The sequence below is a fragment of the Grus americana genome, chromosome 2 (genome assembly GCF_028858705.1).
Source record: "Grus americana isolate bGruAme1 chromosome 2, bGruAme1.mat, whole genome shotgun sequence".
Taxonomy (NCBI): Eukaryota; Metazoa; Chordata; class Aves; order Gruiformes; family Gruidae; genus Grus; species Grus americana.
Window position 1 is genome coordinate 38080653 of NC_072853.1, and position 22371 is coordinate 38103023.

At 35.5% G+C, this 22371-nt stretch overlaps 1 protein-coding gene across 18 annotated transcripts in view; it reads right to left on the bottom strand.

Moving 5' to 3' along the window:
- The window catches only part of CSPP1 (centrosome and spindle pole associated protein 1), a 67173-nt gene that overhangs the window by 39334 nt on the left and 5468 nt on the right, over positions 1-22371 (bottom strand). For 11 of the 18 annotated variants that reach the window (XR_008576147.1, XM_054818724.1, XM_054818730.1 and 8 more), the window contains 9 exons: positions 21277-21373; positions 17779-17879; positions 17054-17077; positions 14514-14594; positions 11282-11383; positions 7295-7740; positions 2991-3092; positions 2273-2355; positions 387-480 (listed from right to left, as the gene is read on the bottom strand). Coding sequence is in view for 17 of the 18 variants with exons in the window: in XM_054818724.1 (XP_054674699.1) it covers positions 387-480; positions 2273-2355; positions 2991-3092; positions 7295-7740; positions 11282-11383; positions 14514-14594; positions 17054-17077; positions 17779-17879; positions 21277-21373 (1130 nt within the window). In the remaining variant the exon portion in view is untranslated. The remainder of the gene's footprint in view (positions 1-386; positions 481-2272; positions 2356-2990; positions 3093-7294; positions 7741-11281; positions 11384-14513; positions 14595-17053; positions 17078-17778; positions 17880-21276; positions 21374-22371) is intronic. The other 7 variants (XM_054818725.1, XM_054818733.1, XM_054818732.1 and 4 more) reach the window with 3 other exon arrangements.

Here is a 22371-nt window from a genome sequence, read left to right on the forward strand (position 1 = left end):
CCAGATAGTCAAGTGCTTTGAAAATGAAAGGTTACTTTCCTAAAATGGAAGGCAAAACACAATTCATTTTCAACTTTTTGCAAAATAATTAGACACTCCTCTACCAGCCAAAAAGATAAGGGTAAAGAACCTCTAACTAAAGTTAAGAAACTAAAAGTAATTTTTTAAAAATGAAAAAAATCTGGTTTTTTCCTTTATTCCATTGAAAGCTGGTGTATTGGTTTATTAAAAAATAAAGCTCTCATGCCAATGAGTTTAATTGAATGCAATATTACCGAGCTAGCTGGAATTCTTTAGTTATGAAAATTAATCTTACCACACTGAATTCATGAAATTCTTTTAAATTTCAGCCATTACCTTTTAAAAATATAGTAACTTGCCATTACCGTCTCTTATTTCGCTGCTGCTCAGCCATCTGTTCTATTAGCTCTTGCCTGTATTTCTCTTTTTTCCTTTGGAGAAGTTCTCGGTCCTGACCACCTAATAGAAATGACCGCACATTTGCGTAAATGCTCCACAAAATACACAAAAGATACTGGACAAAAACATCGCATTTCAGTCAACTTAAAACATGAAACACAGCGTAGTATACGGTCTGGGAACGTGCATAAGAATATTAGATTTTTACTGACTTAAAAAAATACTCTAGTTTTAATATACACTTTGTTTGGAGTATGATGATCAAAACTACTAAAATTTTCATTATTATTTTCCTAGTTTGTCTGTTTCTGTATAGTCAGGAAGCTACAAATTTCAAAGCTATGTGATACAACAGCAACTAAAAAAAGTTACTTATCTTTTTTTCCCCCCTAATGCTCAACTAAGGAAAATACACTATGGCACTACAAAATTATGAGGCACTGCTCTAGATAACAATGAGTTAAAACTGAAAAGAGTCAAACCCACAGGTAGGAAAGCAAATTGTTCCACTTTTAGGATGGTTCCCATGACTACTAAGAATTAGCAAAGTATTGGCAGATATGTATATGTAAAAGGAAACAGTGATAACATCTCACATGGATTCTAAGGAAACCAAAAAACTTTCAACTTGTGGTAGTTCCCCCACAATAGGCAAACAACATAAAAAACCCATCATCACTACTTTCTATATAGTCTGACTATCAGATACAAGGACTCCTATCATTTTTTCATCATATTTCCATACACAAAGTCACTGTGGATCACCAGTGAAGTAGATCTGAACAATAAAGTGAAGGAAACTGCAAAGAAACTAAAACAAAAAGCAAAAACAACAATAACAACAAAACCACGATGCATGACCGATTGAATTTTTTATTCAGTTACTGTGCTGGGACTGTAAATGTGCAAGATAACCTCATGGTTTGTGATTTTTGGGGAGTCTGAAATGACTTCTTGTTTCCAAAAATTTCAAGTTTAAATTTCCTTAATCTTTATACAAGATAGTTAACAATATTCTTCTCCTAACCAGGACTGCTAGGAATACAAATTCACAACTTTGCATACTCAAGTTTTTACAAATGAGATGACTGAACAGATCAGAGAGGCTGACCATTACCACACCACTGGTTTAATGTTGCCTTTAAACAGTTCCAGAAAATTGACCTGCCACATGTAGCACTGAAGATCAGGTAAGTTCAAATGTAAAAATAAACAGAAATTCTTCTCACAATCATCAGTCAATTTTTCCACAATTCAAACCTAGCTTGCCTTCAAAGGCTCCCATCTGAAGAACTACTACAGTTCTTTTATTCTTGCCTTACAACTTTCTGAATTTAGCTAGGAATGCTATGCTTTCAACAGTATTTCTCTCTGCTACACTCAATAATAATGTTCCCTGCTAAATTTCATGGCTACATTTAAGCAGTAAGAGTTGATCAGAATCATTTGTTCTTGCACAGGCTTGTGAAGAGTACTGTTTCCTGTATTTCTGCAATTAAAATTCAATACCAAGTTGTGTCTTTAGCAATGTAGAGGTTAATATTTCTCCTAGACTTCATTTCATAAAAAACTTAATAATGTATCTGGGCCTTAAACTGTTAATGGAATCTAAGAAGAAACTTGGGCACTTCAAAATTAATTAGAAAGCCCTGTTACATTAAGAGGGAAAAGGAATATGTTTTTCTTTTTTATTTTCTCTATTTAAATAATATTTATTTATCAGTCTTGGGGACAACTAGCACACACACACAAAAAAGCGCTAATTCTTGCAGTTTTTAATTATTCCCAAAGAAAAATAAAATACGCAGAGAAAAGGCTAACTCAGTGTCATTAGTTAGGTTTTTATACATACCAACAACAAGCCCTGTTGCATATGGCACTTCAGCTGCAGACTTGGCCTGTTCATTAACTGCAGAACTAATTTGTACCTGATTTCTGGCAAAGACAAAAAAGAAAATGGAAAGATCAAACTCGAGAATTTATTTGCAGTCTGTGTGAAACATGACAGATGCACTTACATCACTATATGATATTTATGACAAACAGCTTTCTTAAAATCAAAATAAATATCACAAGCAAAAGAAGAAACCTCCCAGAAAAATAAGTGTTTCTCACAGTTCTCATTTGCCTGCAGTTTTTGAAGCCATCAGAAACACTGACTCAGTTGAACACTTGAACAATGTTGACAGACTGAGTGGTGCCAGTTAAGAGTTTATGTAAAGCTTTACAAGTGTTTTGCTTCTGCCTCATCCACTTGGTTTTGCAAGTCCAGAAGTGATCCAAGACAAGAGGGGAAAAAAAAGGACTTTCAAAACTACTATCAGAAAAGCATTCCATGTTATTCTAATCATTAAGTTAAAAGTCTTCAGTTGGAGAATAGGTGATTTATTGTTTCAAAAAGAAAACTGGCATAGCTGTTCTCAAAGGAAACATGCTTTTCTTGTTCTGCTATATCCTAGCTGCAGGAAAAAGAGTCATTTCAGACAACATATCAGGGATTTTAAGTAAACATTTTCCTTTCACCAGGATTTTGTAGTGCAATTATCAGAAAAATACACTGCATACCACACCTAGAATTTCCAGTTCTTGAGATCTGCTGCATATGTGCTCTCTCCTTTAAGTCATCTTCATAATCTGCAGGTAGATCTCTTGCTATTCCATCCAGATAGGGCCTTAAAGAAACAGAAAATATTCAGCCACACTTGCCTAAAAACATCCAATCTGAAAGGGAAGGTCCAGCAGTTTCACGGAAATGGATCTGCAGCCTGATAGCACACTGGATGGCAGAATCAGTTCTAAAAATATCACACAAAATTTCTAGAAATAATTCCCTTTGCTAGCACTGCCAAGGCAACTCTCTGTCTGCAGTCTGAATTCCCAAGCCTGCTTTCATGCAACCTTTATCTGTTGACCCTGGTTAAGAGTTTTGAGAGCTGAAGAGCGTTCAGCATTCAAACTGCATTCGTTGAAACAGATCTTGATGCTCTTAATCCTCAGGAGCCAAAGTCTACAACAGATTTCAGCACACAGCTATTGGGCAAGTCTGGTGAAACAGTAAATTCAGATATGAAAAGCTTCTTTAATGACAACCTATCCTTCCCTGTGCACCTGACACCCTTTAAAAGAGAGAGGTGACTTTTGATCAATATAGAAGACAGGTAAAAATTCAGGAACTAAGATTTGAATCATCTACATATGAAATAATATAATTGAAACTTCAAATAATTCCAAAGATGCCAATAATTGTATGGACAGAAGGGAACTTTTCCTGAAAACATCTGAGGTGGTTGAATTTACAGGCTTTTCTTGCCTTGAAAATTAACTACTCTTTAATGAGGACTTCAAGTTATCTTGATAAAATAAGGCAAGAATAGATATTCAATGGAAAATAAAGTACCCAATAGATGCTAACAAAGTTATATATTTTCCAGAGCTGGACAGAGCCATGGACTTCCTATTAAGCAAATAACAACAACAATAAACAAACAAAAAATCCCACAAAAAACCCCCCAACAAACCCCTAAGTAAACATAAAAAAAGCCCCATCATATTCTTTTATGTAAAAAGATCCACAGCTCTGCCCATCTTTGTAATTTAAATAAAAGCCAATAATCAAAGGCGAAAGGATGCAAGCAGATTGTTAAACATTGACTTGGCACCTTAACAACCCACAAGAACAACATGAAAGAACAACATCCATGCTCTCAGTATAACACGATCTTCTTTCATGATCAAGATGATCTTTTTGATAATGATCAATCTGCTACTTACAAGGCTGGTCACGTAAGACTGAAACACAGTCAGGAAATGGAAAGCCTAGTCCATAGCATCATGAAAGGATGCAGGGAGGAAGCAAAGAAACAAACTTTGGGATTCAGGAGGCAACCTTTTTTTGTAAAAAGCAGCAAGCTTAGCATGGCAGGCCCAGACGTGTTGGCCCAATTCAATCAAGAAGCTGTTGTATCCTGTTTATAGGACAGACCTGGTTGCTGGGGATGACTAAAGCATTCCACTAATAAGAACCAAAACATTTTGCACTTCCTCTCACTTGCCTGTCACCATTTCTATTTGCTGAAACACACCACAGTCCTTGTGCCTCCATCAAAACAGAAACCTTTCTGAAAAGTCCCATTACAAACACCCGGCTCTCCAAATTAATAAAGCCCATTTAAAAACATTAAAAAATTAGTACAGCAAATAAAAATATTCTTCCTTTTGAATTTAGTTTCTGTCATGAAGCAAATGTGTTCTGGAAAAGTTGACTTTGCCTGAAATGAAGAAAGAAAAACAAACAATGCTAACTCTTTACAAGCCAGGCTATCAGTAACTAATAGACATGTTTCTCCTTCGGGAAGAGAGAAGGAATATAGCTCATAAAAGGTTAAGTGGAGCTCCTTGTAAAGGAGAAAAAAAAGTACTAGACTACAAAGCACATTTAATTGAAAAAAATAAAAATAATTTTCAATAAAAATTCAAAGTAGAAAATACACACCAAAAAAACCCAAGCCTTAATATTATGTACAAATTCAAGTTCAGGCAATTCAGGTGATGGTCTTTTAAGAAGATGCACCAAGTTTGCCAATAAGAAGACTAACCTTCTGTACTTTCTTTACAGAAAGAAAACTGGAACTAAAACTGTTTCAGAGGCCTCTCCCAATAAGCAACGAATTGCCTTGTGATATATTGGTCACAGATATTTATATAAGCACCATCAATGTTTTCTGGAATAACTAAGATCTAGAAGAACTAGTATACTTCTATTCAGCATGATACTGTCTTGGCTCAAACACCATCCTTGCTGATATTTTACATGTATAATTCTGTATATGTTCTTTGAAAAACAAAATAAACCCTCAAACTTTATCAAATGGTGATTTTTATTTAAATATTAGACTCTGTGTCCAATTGCATTAGACAGTGGCAAACAGCTACCTAGTAAAAAGCGGACGTTCATCCTTCGTGTTAATTAACACAGAGGATGAACGTTGCTGTTAGTGTCATAAATACAGACATTTTGGTTATCTTTGTTAGATATCAAGTCAAGCTCGTAATATTTTTCTTTCTGAAAAGTTGTAGGACAAGACAACCCTACCCTAAAACCTCCTTTGCCCATTTCTACCAATACTACACTACAGAATGGAACAATTCTTGTATTTTGCATTCTCTTCTCTGAATCTCATTCAGCAGAAAACAGGCAATCTTGTTTCTGCGATCTATTTAGCCACTGGTTCCATTTGCTAGTCTTTTTCAGAAAAACTGTATGAATAAATGCATGCTTTTAGAAGCCCATCTGAACATACAATCTGAGACGCTGAAATAACCCATTTATTTAGTCTGCATCTCCCAAATGCTTCCAGACATTTCATTTCCTCCATAGTTACTTAATTCCTTTGTGATTGTTTTTTAAAAGGCTGAGAAAGAATATCAAAAAATATTTTGGTAGAGAAGTTATTTTAACTCTATTGGCGTTTGAAACTCGAAAAGAAGCATGACCTCATTCAATTTAGAAAATGTTTTTGCAATAGAAGAGCATTTTAGGGTTTTTCCCAGTTATTAATTTGCAGTACTATCCAGAAAATTATCCCTGTAAACAATGACTCAGAAGATCATTTAACCAGTCCACCAGCAATTAACAATGAAACATGATCATAATATTTAACACTATCGAGAGTAGTACAATTTGCCTTCTGTTTTTTCTAGAGGTGTTAAGTCTAGGGAAAAAAAAAAAAAAAAGTGGTGATTTTGCCCAACACAGGAAAGAGTGGTGTTTCCTTCACTGAAGCAACTGCAGTAAAATTATTATGGCAACAGGCTTAACACAAAGGAAAAAAAGAAAAAATTAGCATCTGCAACAGTCATATTCCCAAGATTCATAAAGAGAACAAATGAACACTCTTCAAGCACCTTTTAAAAATTTATTTACAAGAAACTTTACTCCTTTATTTAATTTCAATTTAGCTATATAAAACACAGCTGTTTCAAGTTGGGTACTATTTCACACCACAACCCATCAGTTTCTGAAAGCAACCAGTTCTTGCAATGGAATAACCAAAGATGGCCAGACTGCCAAACCCTGAATGATTAGGAAGGTTATCCTTTTTTGGTTTTTTTTGTTTTTTTGGTTTTTTTTACTTTTAAATGAGTGAGCTAGAAGAGAAAGATTAACAATTTATGTCAAAGTAACCAAACATCAGTTAACACAGTAAAGACTATTTAATAACTAACAGTACCTAATACTGGTTTTCCTCGTGAATGATTTATCTAACACACCCTCTTTTGTTTGGAGTTTTCTTAAATGTTTATTCAAACTGTGTATTTATTACTGAGATTAGCACCTATTAACACCATCAGGATTTGGTTCAACTATGCATATGTTTAAAGTCTGCCATTTAGCAAGACGTGCAGTAAAAAAAAGAGGATTTTTTTTAAATATATTTTTACATTTCTAACATGGCATGTACCAAAAATTGAATCTTAAACCAATTTTGGAATCTGAATTGAAAATTCAGACTATTACAGACTAAGAAAATACATGTAATCTTGGATTCCCAGAACAGGGGTTTGTTCTCAAATACCAACATGTTTTCTGGCAAACTACTCTTCATAAAAACGAACTGTGGGCTTATTTTTCTTGGGCAATTTTTCTAGTATCCTTGGCTTGCCATAATATATAAAATGCTCCCTAATGTATGATGTATAGTCTTACGCACTGGTCCAATTTTTAAATATTTTTCTAAAAATTATTGTGAAGTTCCTTTTTTAAGGACAAAAATCCTGCTTTCACATGTGAATCTTGTCTAATTTTCAATGAGAGCAAACTATGGCTGTCAACAAGCACTACAGAAATATAGGAGAAAAATGGAATGAAGAATACCTTTCAGCATAAAAAACCCGGGGAGTTTTTCTGTCATAAGCGCTTTCACATCTAAATCTAGGGTCCATTTCTTCACTTATCTCAGGATCACAGTCCATTCTGTAATATCTTCTACCAAAATCATGATCCTCATCAAGTCTGTGATGCTTCCTAATAGGAATTACAGATTGGCTAGCAAATCCACGATGTCTTCGATTGGGAACATCCAAATCTTCATCGAGTCTTTTATTTAATAGTCGACTTCTTAATTCAACCTCATCATCTAACCTATGATACCTGTCTTCCTCCAGCCATCTCTTATTTAGCAGTTCTTCATAACCTTCTGTAGAAGTAAAAGCATCCTTCCTGGGAGGTTCTGCACCTGTATTACAGGGCTGTACTTCTGTATGTAGTTCTGGCTGGAGCGTGGTAACGGCAATAACTTTTTTATTCCTGTCCATCTCATTCTGTTTAATGGAAAAAAAAATATATTAAAAGACCTGAATATAAACAAATCACATTGACCAAAAACTTGGGTTTGTATTTCTTCAAACCATCCCTAAACAGGTACTGGAGAAAAGGTAGAAGGTGAGCAAGAAAAATACTTCAAAGAGGGCTTAAAAGCTAGGGATTTTTTTTTTTTTGAGGGGAAAAAAGGCACTCTTTCTCTTATCTAATGTTTTTCAGAAGAATGGCTATCAATCCTGGATGGGCCTGTTATGAACTCCAATTTGACCTTCAGATTCAGAGGTGCAAAGAATTAAAATACAATTTGAACTTTATACCTCATCAAGAGACTAGATACCTTTACTCTATCCAGATTCAGACAAGTCTGTAATACTTCTTACCTATGAGCACAACCTTTTAACCTGACCATTTCTTAATCTATTTCTTTGCTCCCCAGGAAACATCACTATGAGAAAGGATGGTTTAGAGGATAAAAAAACAACCCTATAACAGACTGGACCAGTGTTCAATACACAGTTCTAGCCAACAACATAGTTTTGGATAAATCCTGTAGTATTTCTGCACGCTACTCTTTCAGCTGTGGAATAAAGATAACAGTAACTCATACTTTACAAAATGTAATGAAAAATAAATTAAAGATGCAAATGGCACTCAGCTGGGAAGAGGGATCAATATACTAGAGGGTATGACTGCCACTCAGAAGGGCCTTGACAAACTGGAGAAATATGCTGACAAAAAGCTCATGAAGATCAAATGCAAATGCAAAATACTGCATCTGAGATCGAACAATGCCATGCACCCATACAGGTGTGCACTGACTGCCTAGAAAGCGGTTTCGCAGAAAAAGGCCTGGGTTAGTGGTGAACAACTAGCTGAACATGAGTCAGCAGAGCACCCTTGCAGTGATAATGGCCAACCACACCCTGGGCTGCATTAGCAAGACTGTCATAAACAGGTCAAGGGAAGTGATCCTTCTCCTCTGCTCAGTATTTATTCAGTATTCAGGTTCTGGTGTAGTGTGCCTAGTTTTACACCCTCCCCATGGATACTGACGAACTGGAGAAAGTGCAGAGGATGGCTACTGAGATGGCTAAGGCACTTGAGCTCATAAAGGAGAAGCTGATGGAGCTGGGTTTGTTCAGCCTGGAAAAAGAAGGTTAAGGTAGGTATGTATGGGGGCAGGAGGAACTAGTAATTGCAGTCTCTACCTAACAGGTGGTTACAGAGATGCCAGAATCATGGTTTTCAAAGAACCAATGGTCACAAGTTGCAGCAAAGGAAATTCCGATGGGATACAGAGGGAAAAAAGTTCAGATGGAGAGGTTAAAGCAGTGGAAGAGGTTGCCCAGAAGAACTGCAGATTCTCCATCCTTTCAAAACTGAACTGGAACAGGCCTGACCAACCTGATCTAACTGTGAAGTTAACCCTGCTCTGAGCAGGGGATTACACTATATGACTTTCACAGGTTCCTTGCAACTGAAGTTTATCCTATGCTTATCTAAACAGTTGGATCAAACTTTTGAGGTCACATATGTTAATGAGACCCCTTCATTTGACTCTCACTCCAAGTCAAATATCCCTCAGAGATGGAAGAACATCAACAAACTCTCACCAGTTTTTTTTTCCTGTTTGTTCTTTTATGACAATAAAGTTGTTTCTACACAAGAAAAATAAAAATGTAATGTAAAAGTCCAATGGGATGACAAACAAAGCAGAAAGAAAAAACCCTGACTCCTAAATAGATTTGATAAGTCAGCTGAGGAAACATAAATGCCCAAACATATAGTAATATCTTTAGAGGTTTATAGACTCAGTTACACAAACACGAGTTGCATTTTTGCCATGCATTTCCTAGGGATCACTGTTGTGTAGCAGTCTAACCCTTTAAGGTGCCAATAAGAATCAGATATTGAATTCGAACATCTAAAGGATGCCTGAATAATGCCTTATAGCTGTCTTCATAGACTAAAATAGTTTTCAACTATATGACACTCCAATGCACTTGGAGGAAAACATCCTTCTCATACGGAAACGATCTTTCCAGAGACAGACAAGAAACATTCTTCTAGACAGAACTTGCAAATACCTATGTATTTATACTTGCAGACTGCTGTAAGAAAAAAATAAACTTGTCCCTTCACAGAATGACCTAGCACTCACACTACTGTACACTTAAGAATTTCCCTATTAAAAAAAAAAAGTGGAAGGTCTTCTTAAATCAAACCTGCATTAGATGAGTTCCAAATTATTGCAGTCCATCACTAAACTAAGGTAACAACATTTAAAAAGAAAATTTACCCATTCTACAAAAGATTTTAAAATTAACAAGCAGTAGAGAGGCTTTCTCAGATCAATATATTGCTTCCAGATTACTAAAACAAAGGGTCTCACAATAATGCTAATTAAACGTAAAAATCCCCTGTTGACTGTTGTACTGGCTTTGGCTGGGATAGAGTTAAATTTCTTCATAGTAACTAGTATGGGTCTAGTTGTAGATTTGTGATGAAAACAGTGTTGATAACACAGGGATGTTTTAGTTACTGTTGAGCAGTGCTTACACAGAGCCAAGGCCTTTTCTGCTTCTCACCCCACCCGCGAGTAGGCTGGAGGTGCACAAGGAATTGGGAGGGGACACAGCTGGGACAGCTGGCCCCAACTGACCAAAGGGACATTCCACACCATATGTCATCATGCTCACCATATAAAGCTAGCGGAAGAAGGAAGGAATGATGGGACATTCGGATTGATGGTGTTCGTCTTCCCAGGTAACCGTTACGTGTGATAGAGCCCTGCTTTCCTGGAGATGGCTGAACTGCCTGCCCATGGGAAGTGGTGAATGAATTCCTTACTTTGCTTTGCTTGTGTGCGCAGCTTTTGCTTTACCCATTAAATTGTCTTTAACTCAACTTAACGAGTTTTCTCACTTTTACCCTTCTGATTCTGTCCCCCATCCCACTGGGGGCGGGGGGGGGGGCGGCAATTGAGCAAGCAGCTGTGTGGTGCTTAGCTGCCTACTGCCATACAAATCAAAGGCCTCAGCTCAGAAATGGAGTTCAATTATGAATGTGTCTTGCTTGCTTTCAGTAGTAAAGACTTTTTTTTTATTATTATTTACAAATAATAATGCACAGCACCATATACTGAACAGCTGCCCGCACTTGCCTTGCTTTCTCATGAACTGGACACACACTGAGGAAAAAGCAGCTACAAATAGAAGCTAAGGAACACTGTGTGGAGCTCAACATTTTGTCCAAAGACAGCTTTTTTGGCCACCACTTTTATCACCAAGACCAATCCAGGGACTTGCTTCAGACACACAGAAGAATGAAAGCATCCTTCTACCAGATAGACATGACTGAAATAGGAATCAAGAACTGTACTGCATGACTTGTAACCAGGACTTGCTAGGTATATTAATATAAAACCATGGCCTAACTGAACAACATTCTTTGCTTATTTTGTATGTCTTAGTCAATGCTAAAAAATTGACAAGATCATTTATGTTGTTCTTCGTATCAGCTTCAGCAAAACTGTATTACCTCTGTATTTTTCTTCCCTAATTTCCTTAGCCTTTCATTCCATTCTTCTTTATCCCTGAGATACTGATTGTACTCCTTGTTTCTTTCAAGCCGTAGTTTCTCCTAAAACAGGCATTGAAAAGGGCATCATAATTTTGCATTTTTGAGTAGCTTTTAACTTCATAGAACTGCAGTATTAAATGCATACACGCGAGCTGTGTGCTTGCCCTCCCCCTTCTTTGTGATGTACAAATTGGGCTTGAATTGCTTTGAGGGTTTTGTTCATCCTTGAACACAGTACTTTCTCTGAATCTGAAATCCGTAAGTAGAAGTCAGCTTCTTGGGCATGAAGTCTAGTCCTCAGTAACACTACGGTGTATCAAGTTCCATCTTAAAACCAGTTAAGCAGTTTCCTCCCACTAAATCTATTCCAAAATTGTTCCAAAGCCTCACTCCTTTGACAATTAGAAATCACCTTCTAACTTCCCATCTGAATGTATTTACAGATGATTTTTAAACATATAAATTTTTTTTGTTAAAGTTAGTTGTGACTTGCCCCACTCACAATTAAAACAGGACAACAAATACATGCATAGACAAGATATGCCAATTATGGCTTAGGATATAACTTGAACTGTCAAATTCCAATGAGCAGTTAAGCTCACTGCAAAAAGAGTCAAAAGTGCAAAGAATGCAAGGAAAACTAAAAGCATCATCTATCCACCTTGTTCTAGCTGCTTTTGCAAGGTGGCAACATTTATAACTAGCTTGCTCAGGAATAAAAATATGCAGGAATTGAACAGCAAGAGCCTAATAATAAAATATGAAATACGAAAGTTTCCAGGTAAAGCAAACTCTAATTTTCATTATTTCCTGATATTAATACCTTATGTTTAGAGCATGTGGCATCTCTTATACTACCTCATTCCAACCATCATATAAAAAAAAAAAAGAAATATATCACAATTATTACAAATCATGCTCTTCTCCACTGCAGTATTTTCCAATAAAAAAACCAAAAGATATTAAAAAATCTGAACACTATATATAATCTACTTTCCCATGAACAAATTTCAAACAAAAATAATTTATATCACAACCACCATGGAAATACCAGATTAATAATGTTTTTGCAAATGAGACCAATGCTCCCCAAAACTGTTTTGGTTTTTTTCCATAATTTGTGTCTATAGGTTTCCTGACAGTGACGATATAAAACCTGCAGACAGCTATGAAAACTGCCTGGGGGGTATTTTCCAAAGCTGAGAAACTAGCATTGCTTTAACAGGTGACAAAACACTCAGCAGAAAATTCAATATGCTGCGTGACTGCACATTTTACCTAATAGAGGAAACCAAAATGCAAATGTTAACCTTTAATCATTATCTGCCCAGAGGCTAACCGCTTAGTAGGGCACAGTGTGACATCTCCTGGCAGCTTTTAGGTTCTGCAATAGCCATAAATAAATGGGTAAAAAGGATGCAATGCTCTTGTACAGAAAATCTCAACAAATGTTGAGCTGCTATGATATAAAACCATCATTGATCAAACATGTTCCCAGTTCAGATACCTCTTTAACTTCCAGAGAATTAATCAAACATACTTTATCTTTCACTGTTTCAGCACACATAATTGCAAGGGTTAACACAAAGTTCACAAGTACTCAAAGCTAACAGACTCAGCACAAACGCATGCTGCTGCTGCTGAGAACGAAGGAGTTCTTTCCTGTTCCTGGGCATTTCATTCTTGCTGCCTCCCTTGTTTTTGACACTAGAATAATTTGGAGTCTGGGGCTTTTTCACAACAGCAGTTTTCACTTATTTGAGTTCTCACCTGGCTCCTCAAACGGCCAAACGTTATTGCCAGCACAAGAGAGGCAAAAGGCATAAGTAAGCACAGCAAGGGCAAGACCAACACATTCCATAGCAGAAGTCTTGCGCCAGATTACAGTGACAGTGTAGCTCAAAACAGAGAGCTACGTTGCAACTCCAAGGCAACATAGGTTAAAAAACAAAAACCAAGTACAACCCCCAAGGTCTAGTCCTCCTCCAGCAAGAGCTTCTCTTTCTGCCTTGCATCTCCACTGGGGTTCGGCCAATCCTAACAACCAACCGGTGGTGTCAGTTGAGTCAGCAAAAATATTTGCTAAATTGTTGCTGCTGATTCAACTTCCTGGATCAATTTACAGGCAAACACAACAAAGGAACTGGGAATATAAAGCCAAGAGCGTGAGGGAAGGAGGAGAGGTGACCCCTCTAAGAGTGATTTAGGCTTTCACAGAATCATACTATGCATCAAAGGAATGGATCAGAGGTTAAGAAAATCCACCTATGTACGTTGCATCTTCTTATTCTAACCTCCACGAACCTTCAATAGCAGAGAGACTGTTATGGCTGGTATCTTCCTCCAACATATGAAAGCAAGAGCATAAACTGATAAGAAACCTCAGGGAGATCAAAGGGGCTAAATGCAGAGAGAGAATGTGTACTCCTTTCACAAAACACATTAGTATCTGTATTCTCAAAGAAAGACTGGAAATTGGGAAGATTCCTATATTAACAGCAGGCAATTTGTGAAATACCAGATCAGCTTTTATTTAGATTCCTGGATTTATCTGTTTAAAAAAAAAAATCACGTGGATAAGCAGGTAGGTTAAGTGTACAAAGACATCAAAACAAATTGTGGAGAGCAGAAAGCATACTTCCTTTAGTTCTGATAGGAACTGATAAGAATACCACTGTAGAAACAATTACAAGCAAATATTTTAAAAATTATCCCCAGGGTGCAGTAAGACGAGTAATAAATTAAATCGTATATATATTTATGAGAAAAACAATGTTCTTCATTAGATCAGTATTTATTGCTGAACAAAACCCAAGCACAACCACTAGAGCTTTTGAACACACCAAGTGCCCTGCAAGTGTGAATTACAAGTAGCAAACTTCGAACTAGTATCAGTATAGAATTAGATGTGTAATTACCTAAAAATTAAGAGCACAGGTAACCTAGGATTAAAAATCTAATAACAACAACAAAATTTAAAGACTTTACTTTTCTGAAAATTATTCTAAACAATCACTTCCAAAAATGTTCATTTGTAAACAGTGTAAAAAAACAAACAAACAAAAAAACTTCAGTGGAAATAATTTTTCCACAACAGTTTAAACATCCAGGTTCATTTTCAAGTTATAAACCTTTCAAGTTATAAAACTTCAATTATAAAATTTCAAGTTAAATTCCTCCTGATACTTACCTTGGCAGATCTTCGCTCATCAATAGGAAGAGATAATCCCTGAGTATATGGATCTACTTCACCAGTAGTCAGATAATTTTTCTACATAAAAAAAAATTTCAATATATTTTAAAATACCAAAACTTACTTGCTAAATAGTTGCTAGGAATTACATTTTCTGAAACAAACCTGATCAATTTAATGAAATAAAGACTGAAGACAACCTTCACATTTTGAAAATGTAGGATCTTCTTAGAACATATGAATGAAGTCAAGGAACGCAGAAAGTAAAGGGCTTTGTCAAGGTTTAAGCTTGAGTTTGTAATTTCTTCCCTATTACATTATTTCAAGTATTACAAGTTAGTCTCTGTATATTAAAAAACTATATTTTTATTCAAAAAAAACCCCACCATTACTCAATTCTCCTGTAAGTAGCATAAGCACAAGCATCTGTACAAGCATAAGAGGAATTTTGCAAGACACTACTTAAGATGAAAAATTGCTTTTTTTAACTGCAGAAAATGTATGTCTACCTCTTATTTTAACAGATGGAATCCATGCTAACACTAGCACAGTCACCACTCCGCATCTCAGCACTATCTGTTTTCCACAACAGCAGTCCCCAAACTTTTTAGGACAAGGACCCATCACCAAATCTTGTAATTCCTTACAGAACATGAGTCACTTTCAGAACAAAACTTTCCCCTGAAAACACTATGCTGTTGCTCCATACAGCTCCCTGGGCCACAGCTTGGAAAGTCGGCTGCACAGCAAGTCACAGCACCAGCCTTTCAAATCAAACCCCAATGCTGGAATCCTTAGCTTCCATGTCTAGTGGCTTCTTCGTACATCACTCATTTACTAAACGGATCCCCAGGCCATTCTCAGTCAATTACCAATGTTTTCTAGATCAAATTATCATCAATAAAAAGATAATCTATTTGTGTGGAATGGGCCGATGAGGGGAAAGGTTAGATATAGAATTTCACTAGCATTGTTTCCTTTCATTATCTATGTTGTCACGTAGCTTAAAAGCTTAGAGGCATGTCAACAGGTAAGAGCTCTACCCGTTCCAGTACAAAACCACATCATTATGAATTGTGTTTCACAAGTACACATTAAAAGATCTAAGGGATTGAATAACCATGCAAATATTCAAGCTGTGAGACAACTAGATTAATAGGGAGAACTAAGTTATTTTTACTAGAAAAAGTAAATAAATTGTAATCCTCATTAAGTAACCCTTTTCACACTTTGAAGACATCTGTAGACATTACCTCTGATCTTAAAAAGGTATTTGCCAAAAATCAGAAGCTGATATGGAGACTGCATTTTCTACATAAGCGAGACTAAACAAGTTAATAACCAAAATACTATCACAATGAGAGCTGCTAAAAGTTGCACTATCTCGTTACGTGGGGAAAAGAAATTAGAGGTTGTTTTCCTATTTCTTCCTTAGGCCTTACAAGTTTAATACAGCTAACATACTATAGTAAAAAAAAACCCCACAACATCTTGTAAACCTAAATCAGTAAAACTGAAGTTCAATTGAGAATAAACCACTAGAAGTTAATTTAAAAAATCTATTATTTGGGTACTTTGGTGAGAGTTATGAAACTCTAAATTATAACACAATATTCTAACTTTGAAAATAATCTGAAGTTTAAGATTCAACAAGAAGCAACAATTATATAAGCATAGTTTTGATTAGAGGTTAAGAAGCCAGTTAATTCTGCTGTTGCTATTGTTATTCAGAAATGCTAGTGCAAGCTAATATAGTTAATTTCTATCACATGCATATTATTCAAAGGCCCAGAAAAAACAGAAGGTTGTGTTTCTTCCACGTTACTTCCCGGTCCTTTACTGAAGTTGCTTAATCTGAACAACCTTGATGGACAGCGTGAAATTTGAAAATTATATATACATGACAGTATAATGATATAAATAATTAAAAACTACTGTAATTGAACAAAGCTTGCAAAAATTGTGCCTCTGGTATTATATTTTCCTCACAATACTTGTATTCCTGCACTCTGGCCACCAGGTGCTGAACAACTGGCTCTACTGCTTTCCTAAGCACTACTGATGAGATTTCACAGTGATAGGGAAGAAACAAAGCCCTGACTCTAGTTCCGATGACATATTATAATATTTTAGAGTTTACAATTTTATTCCAGCTTTATAAACTATGTATATCAAGAAAAAAAAATCTGAACTCCTAGCATCTACGTAACTGATAAGCCTTGAAGCAAATGTCTACTAAAAGAAAAACTTTTGTAAAGTCAGCATTAGACAGCAACAATAGCAATTGCAAAGGAAAAAAGAAATCAGCAAGTGTTTTAAAATCTTATTAATGGAAAATAATTAATACAAGCAATCATTTTGCACAAAGCAAACAACACTGTTAATCACAACTAATCACTACAGCATGCACAAACACGCAAAGCACAAAAGGAGTAATGAGTCTTTAAAAAAAAATTCAAAGAGCACGAAGCTTTCAAACAAAGCAAAAAGTGACTAATTTGAAGAAAAAAAAAAAAAAGATATTGCAGGCACCCTACCTTTCTTTTTGCCTGTGAAATACCCTAAAAGTCAGGGAAAAGATACTATTCAAAAAAGAGTCTTTCATTCAAAAATATTTGACTTAACAAAAAAGACTTATTTTCTATAAGCCAATCCATTCTTTCATTTTAAGAACTAAAATACACTGATAATTAGCATTTTCAGACAACAGAAATTACTTCGTTCCTGACTTTTTTCCTGTTTGACTAAGAAGGGATACAGAATATTCCCAAGATTATAACATTTCATACATACCATTTCAATTTTAAATTTACCATAACATTTATTAAATCATGCTAAGCGGAACAAAGTTCTTTTATTTCTAAAATCAAAAAGACACTGTCAAATGGAGTCACACTAATTATAGGAATATTCTTACCTGAATTACAGACCATAGAATACATAAGTACTTAAGAAAGTAACAGATGATATTTTAAATTCTTAAGAAGAAACTAAGAAAGAAGTTGAGACAAATAAATAAAAGTATTCAGAATAAAATGTACTAACTAAAATGTAGTCTCATGGCAATGAGATCTGTAGAAGACTAAAATATATAACCATTCCTCGCAGTGACATTTTAAAATTACTTTTACTTGAGTCTTCGAAATCAGCCATCGCTCCTTATAAAGATTTTCCACTGATTTTATTAATTTTCATTCAATTAAAATGAGAGAGTAATTTTAAAAGACTCACTAAACTCAGGCAACCAGACAAGAAGCTTTACCTGAGAAAGATATCGCCTATAATCTTGTCGAAGCTCCTCTTTGAGTTTATGTTTTTTCCGTTCATATTCTTCGCCAAGAGGTAAACTCAAGCCATAGTCACCTGAAAGTTTAATGACATTAAATATTATTCTACTATTTTGCATCAATACAAAGCACATCCTGCAAAAGCTACATCTGGATTTTTATTAGACATCAGCAATTAAAAAAATGAACTATGCAACCAGTAATTACAGAACACATGAAATAAAAACCACCTTCTCTGTATGAGTAGTTGGGTGGAAAGCATAGAAAAATGAATTGGTTTTTGGATGTCAGTTTTCCTCTAGTCCTCACACTTCTCCCCACCAGAAAAAAAAAAGCAACATAAACTGAATTTATTTGGATAGTCTGACAAATAGTATACAATAACCTAAGTATTGTACATATTTATTTTGTTAATGTATGTATCAAAGGAAATCTCCTTTGACATGTTAGTTTCTAAATTACTCTGATATTTTAAGCTGTGCTTATCACACAATAGAAAACATGCTTCACCATGAAGCAACAAGCTATTTAGCACAAAGCATGTGAAAAATATGTTGGTTTCCACACAACTACAAGGAATCTGACCATATGATAACTATAATCATTTTTCTTTCTATCTCAGCGTTTTTAATTGTAGTAGACCCAAACCACACATTTAGTACTTTTCCAAGATTAGGTCCATGACCGCTGCGCTCTTGAAATTCAATGCTATGCAAGCTGGTTTTGCACCCAAAATACATTTTAAAGTAGTTTATAAGAAATATCATATCCTCTGCCCCAGAAGCCCACCTCTGCAGTCACTTGCACCACTCTCCACAGAGAGCTAGTGAATTCCACAAAACGAGAGACTCAGATTGCAACCATTTGGGTTTTTTTATTTCCTATTGTTTCTCTGAAAGCATTTCTACATCTTGTGGTCTATGTAAAATGAGTAGCAAGTAGCAAGAGGAAAGAAAGGCATATTCAAAATTTACTCTTACATCAGTCCCAATTTACTGCATGGTACTTTCTTTGACTTCAGTATTTTAAATATTTAGGGAATTAATAGCTGTCTGTACAGTAAAAAAATGATATTATATAAATGCTGAAAATTGCTAACTCAGTGTCCTGGTTTCAGCTGGGGTAGAGTTAATTTTCTTCCTAGCAGCTGGTATAGTGCTGTGTTTTGGATTTAGTATGACAATACTGTTGATAACACACTGATGGTTTGGTTGTTGCTAAGCAGCGTTTACAATTAAGTCAAGTTTTTAGCTTCCCAAACTACTAGCAAGGAGGCTTGAGCCTTCTGCAGCAGGTGCACAAGAAGCTGGGAGGGGACACAGCCAGGACAGCTGAGCCCAAGTGACCAAAGGGATATTCCATACCATATGACATCATGCTCAGCAATAAAACTAGGGGAGAGTTTGGTGGGGGGATCCGCTGCTTGAGGATTGGCTGGGCATTGGTCAGTTGGTGGTGAGCAATTGTTTTCATTTGCATCACTTGTCTTTCTTGGGTTCTATTTCTCCCTTTGCTATTTTCCTTTCCATTACAATTTATTAATTATTATTATTCTATTTCAATTATTAAACTGCCTTTATCCCAACCCACGAGTTTTCTCACTTTCACTCTTCTGATTCTCTCCCCCATCCCACTGTGGGGGGAGTGAGCAAGCAGCTGTGTGGGGCTTAGTTGCCAGCTGGGGTTAAACCACGACATAGCAATACCTACTTGTTGCTTTTCATTTAAGACCACCTGAATGCCCCTCACCTGTAATACTTCATTATATGTATTACTATATTTAGGTGTCAACAATTAAGTCCAATGTATAATAATAAACACAACATGACGTGCTATTATACCTCTCCAACAAGAGATAAAATTATTTTAATATTAAAATAGCTTAACTTTTATGTAGTGGTCTGTCACAACCATTGGGATACTACCTACTGTGTTCTATTTTCTGTATCATATGTTTCCACAGTTAAGCAAAGAATTACCAACACCAGGACTAACCTGCTGGTCATAATAAAACTACCAAAAACGTGAGGCATATACTTATTCAAGTGCTGTCCTCTAATCAAGTTTATGCATTATGATTTCTGGCAGCAAGGAATATTCAATTACCATTTCAGGTAATTTTTAGTGATGTTTTCCTGTAAAGGTTTTAGAGGAGTTTGCCTTGCTGATGGCTGGAAAATCTACTTAATACCACATCCTTATGAAAAACACATGTTTTTATTTATGCAGCTAAGAGCAGTTCAGGCCCCCAGATCACAAGCTCAGGCTCCATTTTTTAATTTGAGACATGCACTTTTCTGGTCACAAATTCTGTTAAAGTTACAGAGAGGACATAACATTAAGCATAGCAGGAGTACTTATTTAAAAGATGGGTTAGACTGGTATTATGTACACAACATCAAATATCCACTGACTTATCTTCTTTAAACTAAAAGGACAGCTTTTACTCCCACTGGAAGCTGCAGAATTACACCAGAATTACATTACACACAGTATGAAAATTAATGAGGTACAAACCCAAAGTGTCTACACATGAAAGAAAAGAGTCGCCTATCAACAGGAAGTAGGTCACAGAAAAACTCTAAAGATGTCAAGACAAACCTGAGCTACAGAAGCGTAACTAAGGAAAAACAGTCATGCCTACAGAAAGGAGATGGTAGGACACGTAAGGAAAGGTGGCACATTACAGAAACAGTAAAATGGAGAAAGGAACATTATCACACTTTTTCAAAAAGAAATCAAAAAGAATAGAGAAAAAAAGAAAATAGGACAATATATATTTTTAAAGAAAACTGTGATTAAACTGATAGTCACAGCAAAACAAATTAACCATTTCACTTGGTTAAAATTTCAACCAAAACTAAGTGCTTATTCTTTCATTGTATAATAAATGACAACATTATAACAAAATTACAAAAGCAATACAATCAGTTTAGTACACTATGCCTAAACATTTAAAAGACACTTAGCATTTAAAAGAAAAATTAGTTTAACTGTGTGCATTTTAACCAGGTTGGACTAGGACTCTTAAGCTTAGACGCTGAAAGAAAAGGCATCCTTACTTCCCCGGCACAACATACAGGGAATGGATTCTTTTGCAGTAAAGTCCAGATGAAAGATGAACTTCCAAAGCTTTTGCTCCACCCAAATACAACAGGAAAGTACAGATCAAGCAGCTTTTTGTTCTGTTTTTATGCTGGTTTTGGTTTGTTTTGGTTTGTTTTTAATGGAGCTACCTTTACAAGAAGAAAAAGAAAGTGCTTGGCATATTTTCCTTATTCAAAAAAAAAGCATAACTACAAAAAAAAATTCCACACAATGCCAAGATGTTTGGAAGACTGAAGAATTGGTATGCACTTGAATTATAATTATTACCATAATGAAAAATCCAAAGCAGTAATTCCCTTCCAAAAATTCTCAAAGGTAATTAAATGCTACTTAAATCCAGAAGACATTTAAAAAATATACTATACCTAAAGGATAGTTCTGTTGACTATTTGGAGGTATATTTTCTTTAGCCATGGAGATTAACATTTTGCTAGTCTCAGAAAGCTTCTCTGATTCCTTATTCTGAAAACAAAACAAAATGCTTTGCTGCATCACACGGTAAGAGATATATCGCATATAAGAACAACATTATTAACATAATTATTAGCACTGGAGAACAGAGATTGAAAGTGATGCTGGATTAACACATTAAGTTATACATTTCACTAATACTACCAAAAAAGTAGTTCTCTAAAACACAGAAATTAGTTCAATGTATTCAATATATTTCATGTCATGAAAAACATTGACAATATACATTGTGATTTATGCCATAAACCACATGTCATACTCCGCAATTGTTTCATAGTTTACACATACCCTCTCTGGGTTTTTTTTTTTGTGGGGATTGATGTGAAAGAATTACAACATATTACAGGACAAGTTTAACACACCTGTTCCCTGTAACTACACTTTCACCATACAGCTTAGGACTTTATCAAACTACAGGCTAGAAACATTCTCCTCTTCAAGCTCGCTCTGAGCAGAGGAGTGAAAAATAAAGGAAACCAAACTCCTCACAACTCCCTAAGAATTAACTTTCTGGAGTGAATTAATAAAACTTTCTGGAGAGAATTATTTTAACTAGGTAAAAATGCTTATATTACTCACATAAGGGGAAAGATGAATTTTCATAACCCTCTGATGAAACAAAAAAGGGAGTGAAAACTCAGTATTATAATTGCTGATAGCCCCAAACGGCTTGAGCTTCTAAGTCAAACAACAGACAAATTAAAGCTCATTTTTTTTACTGAGGATTTTATTTAGTTACCATAACACTTAGCTAGCTTAAATTACTTAGATATAGCTTTTTGCCAGGTACTGGCACTATTAAACAACTTAATGGTGATCTGCAAATTATAAAATCTTTACAGCTTTAAAATTAGGTACTAAAATTTCTAATAGGAAAGTTGTAATTGATTGGATTAAGTACTCTGCCTTTTCTATTTCCTAGTTTCCACAACATAAATTTTGAGGATATTTATACCTTCCATCCCTATCCCAACGCCCATGCTCTGGAG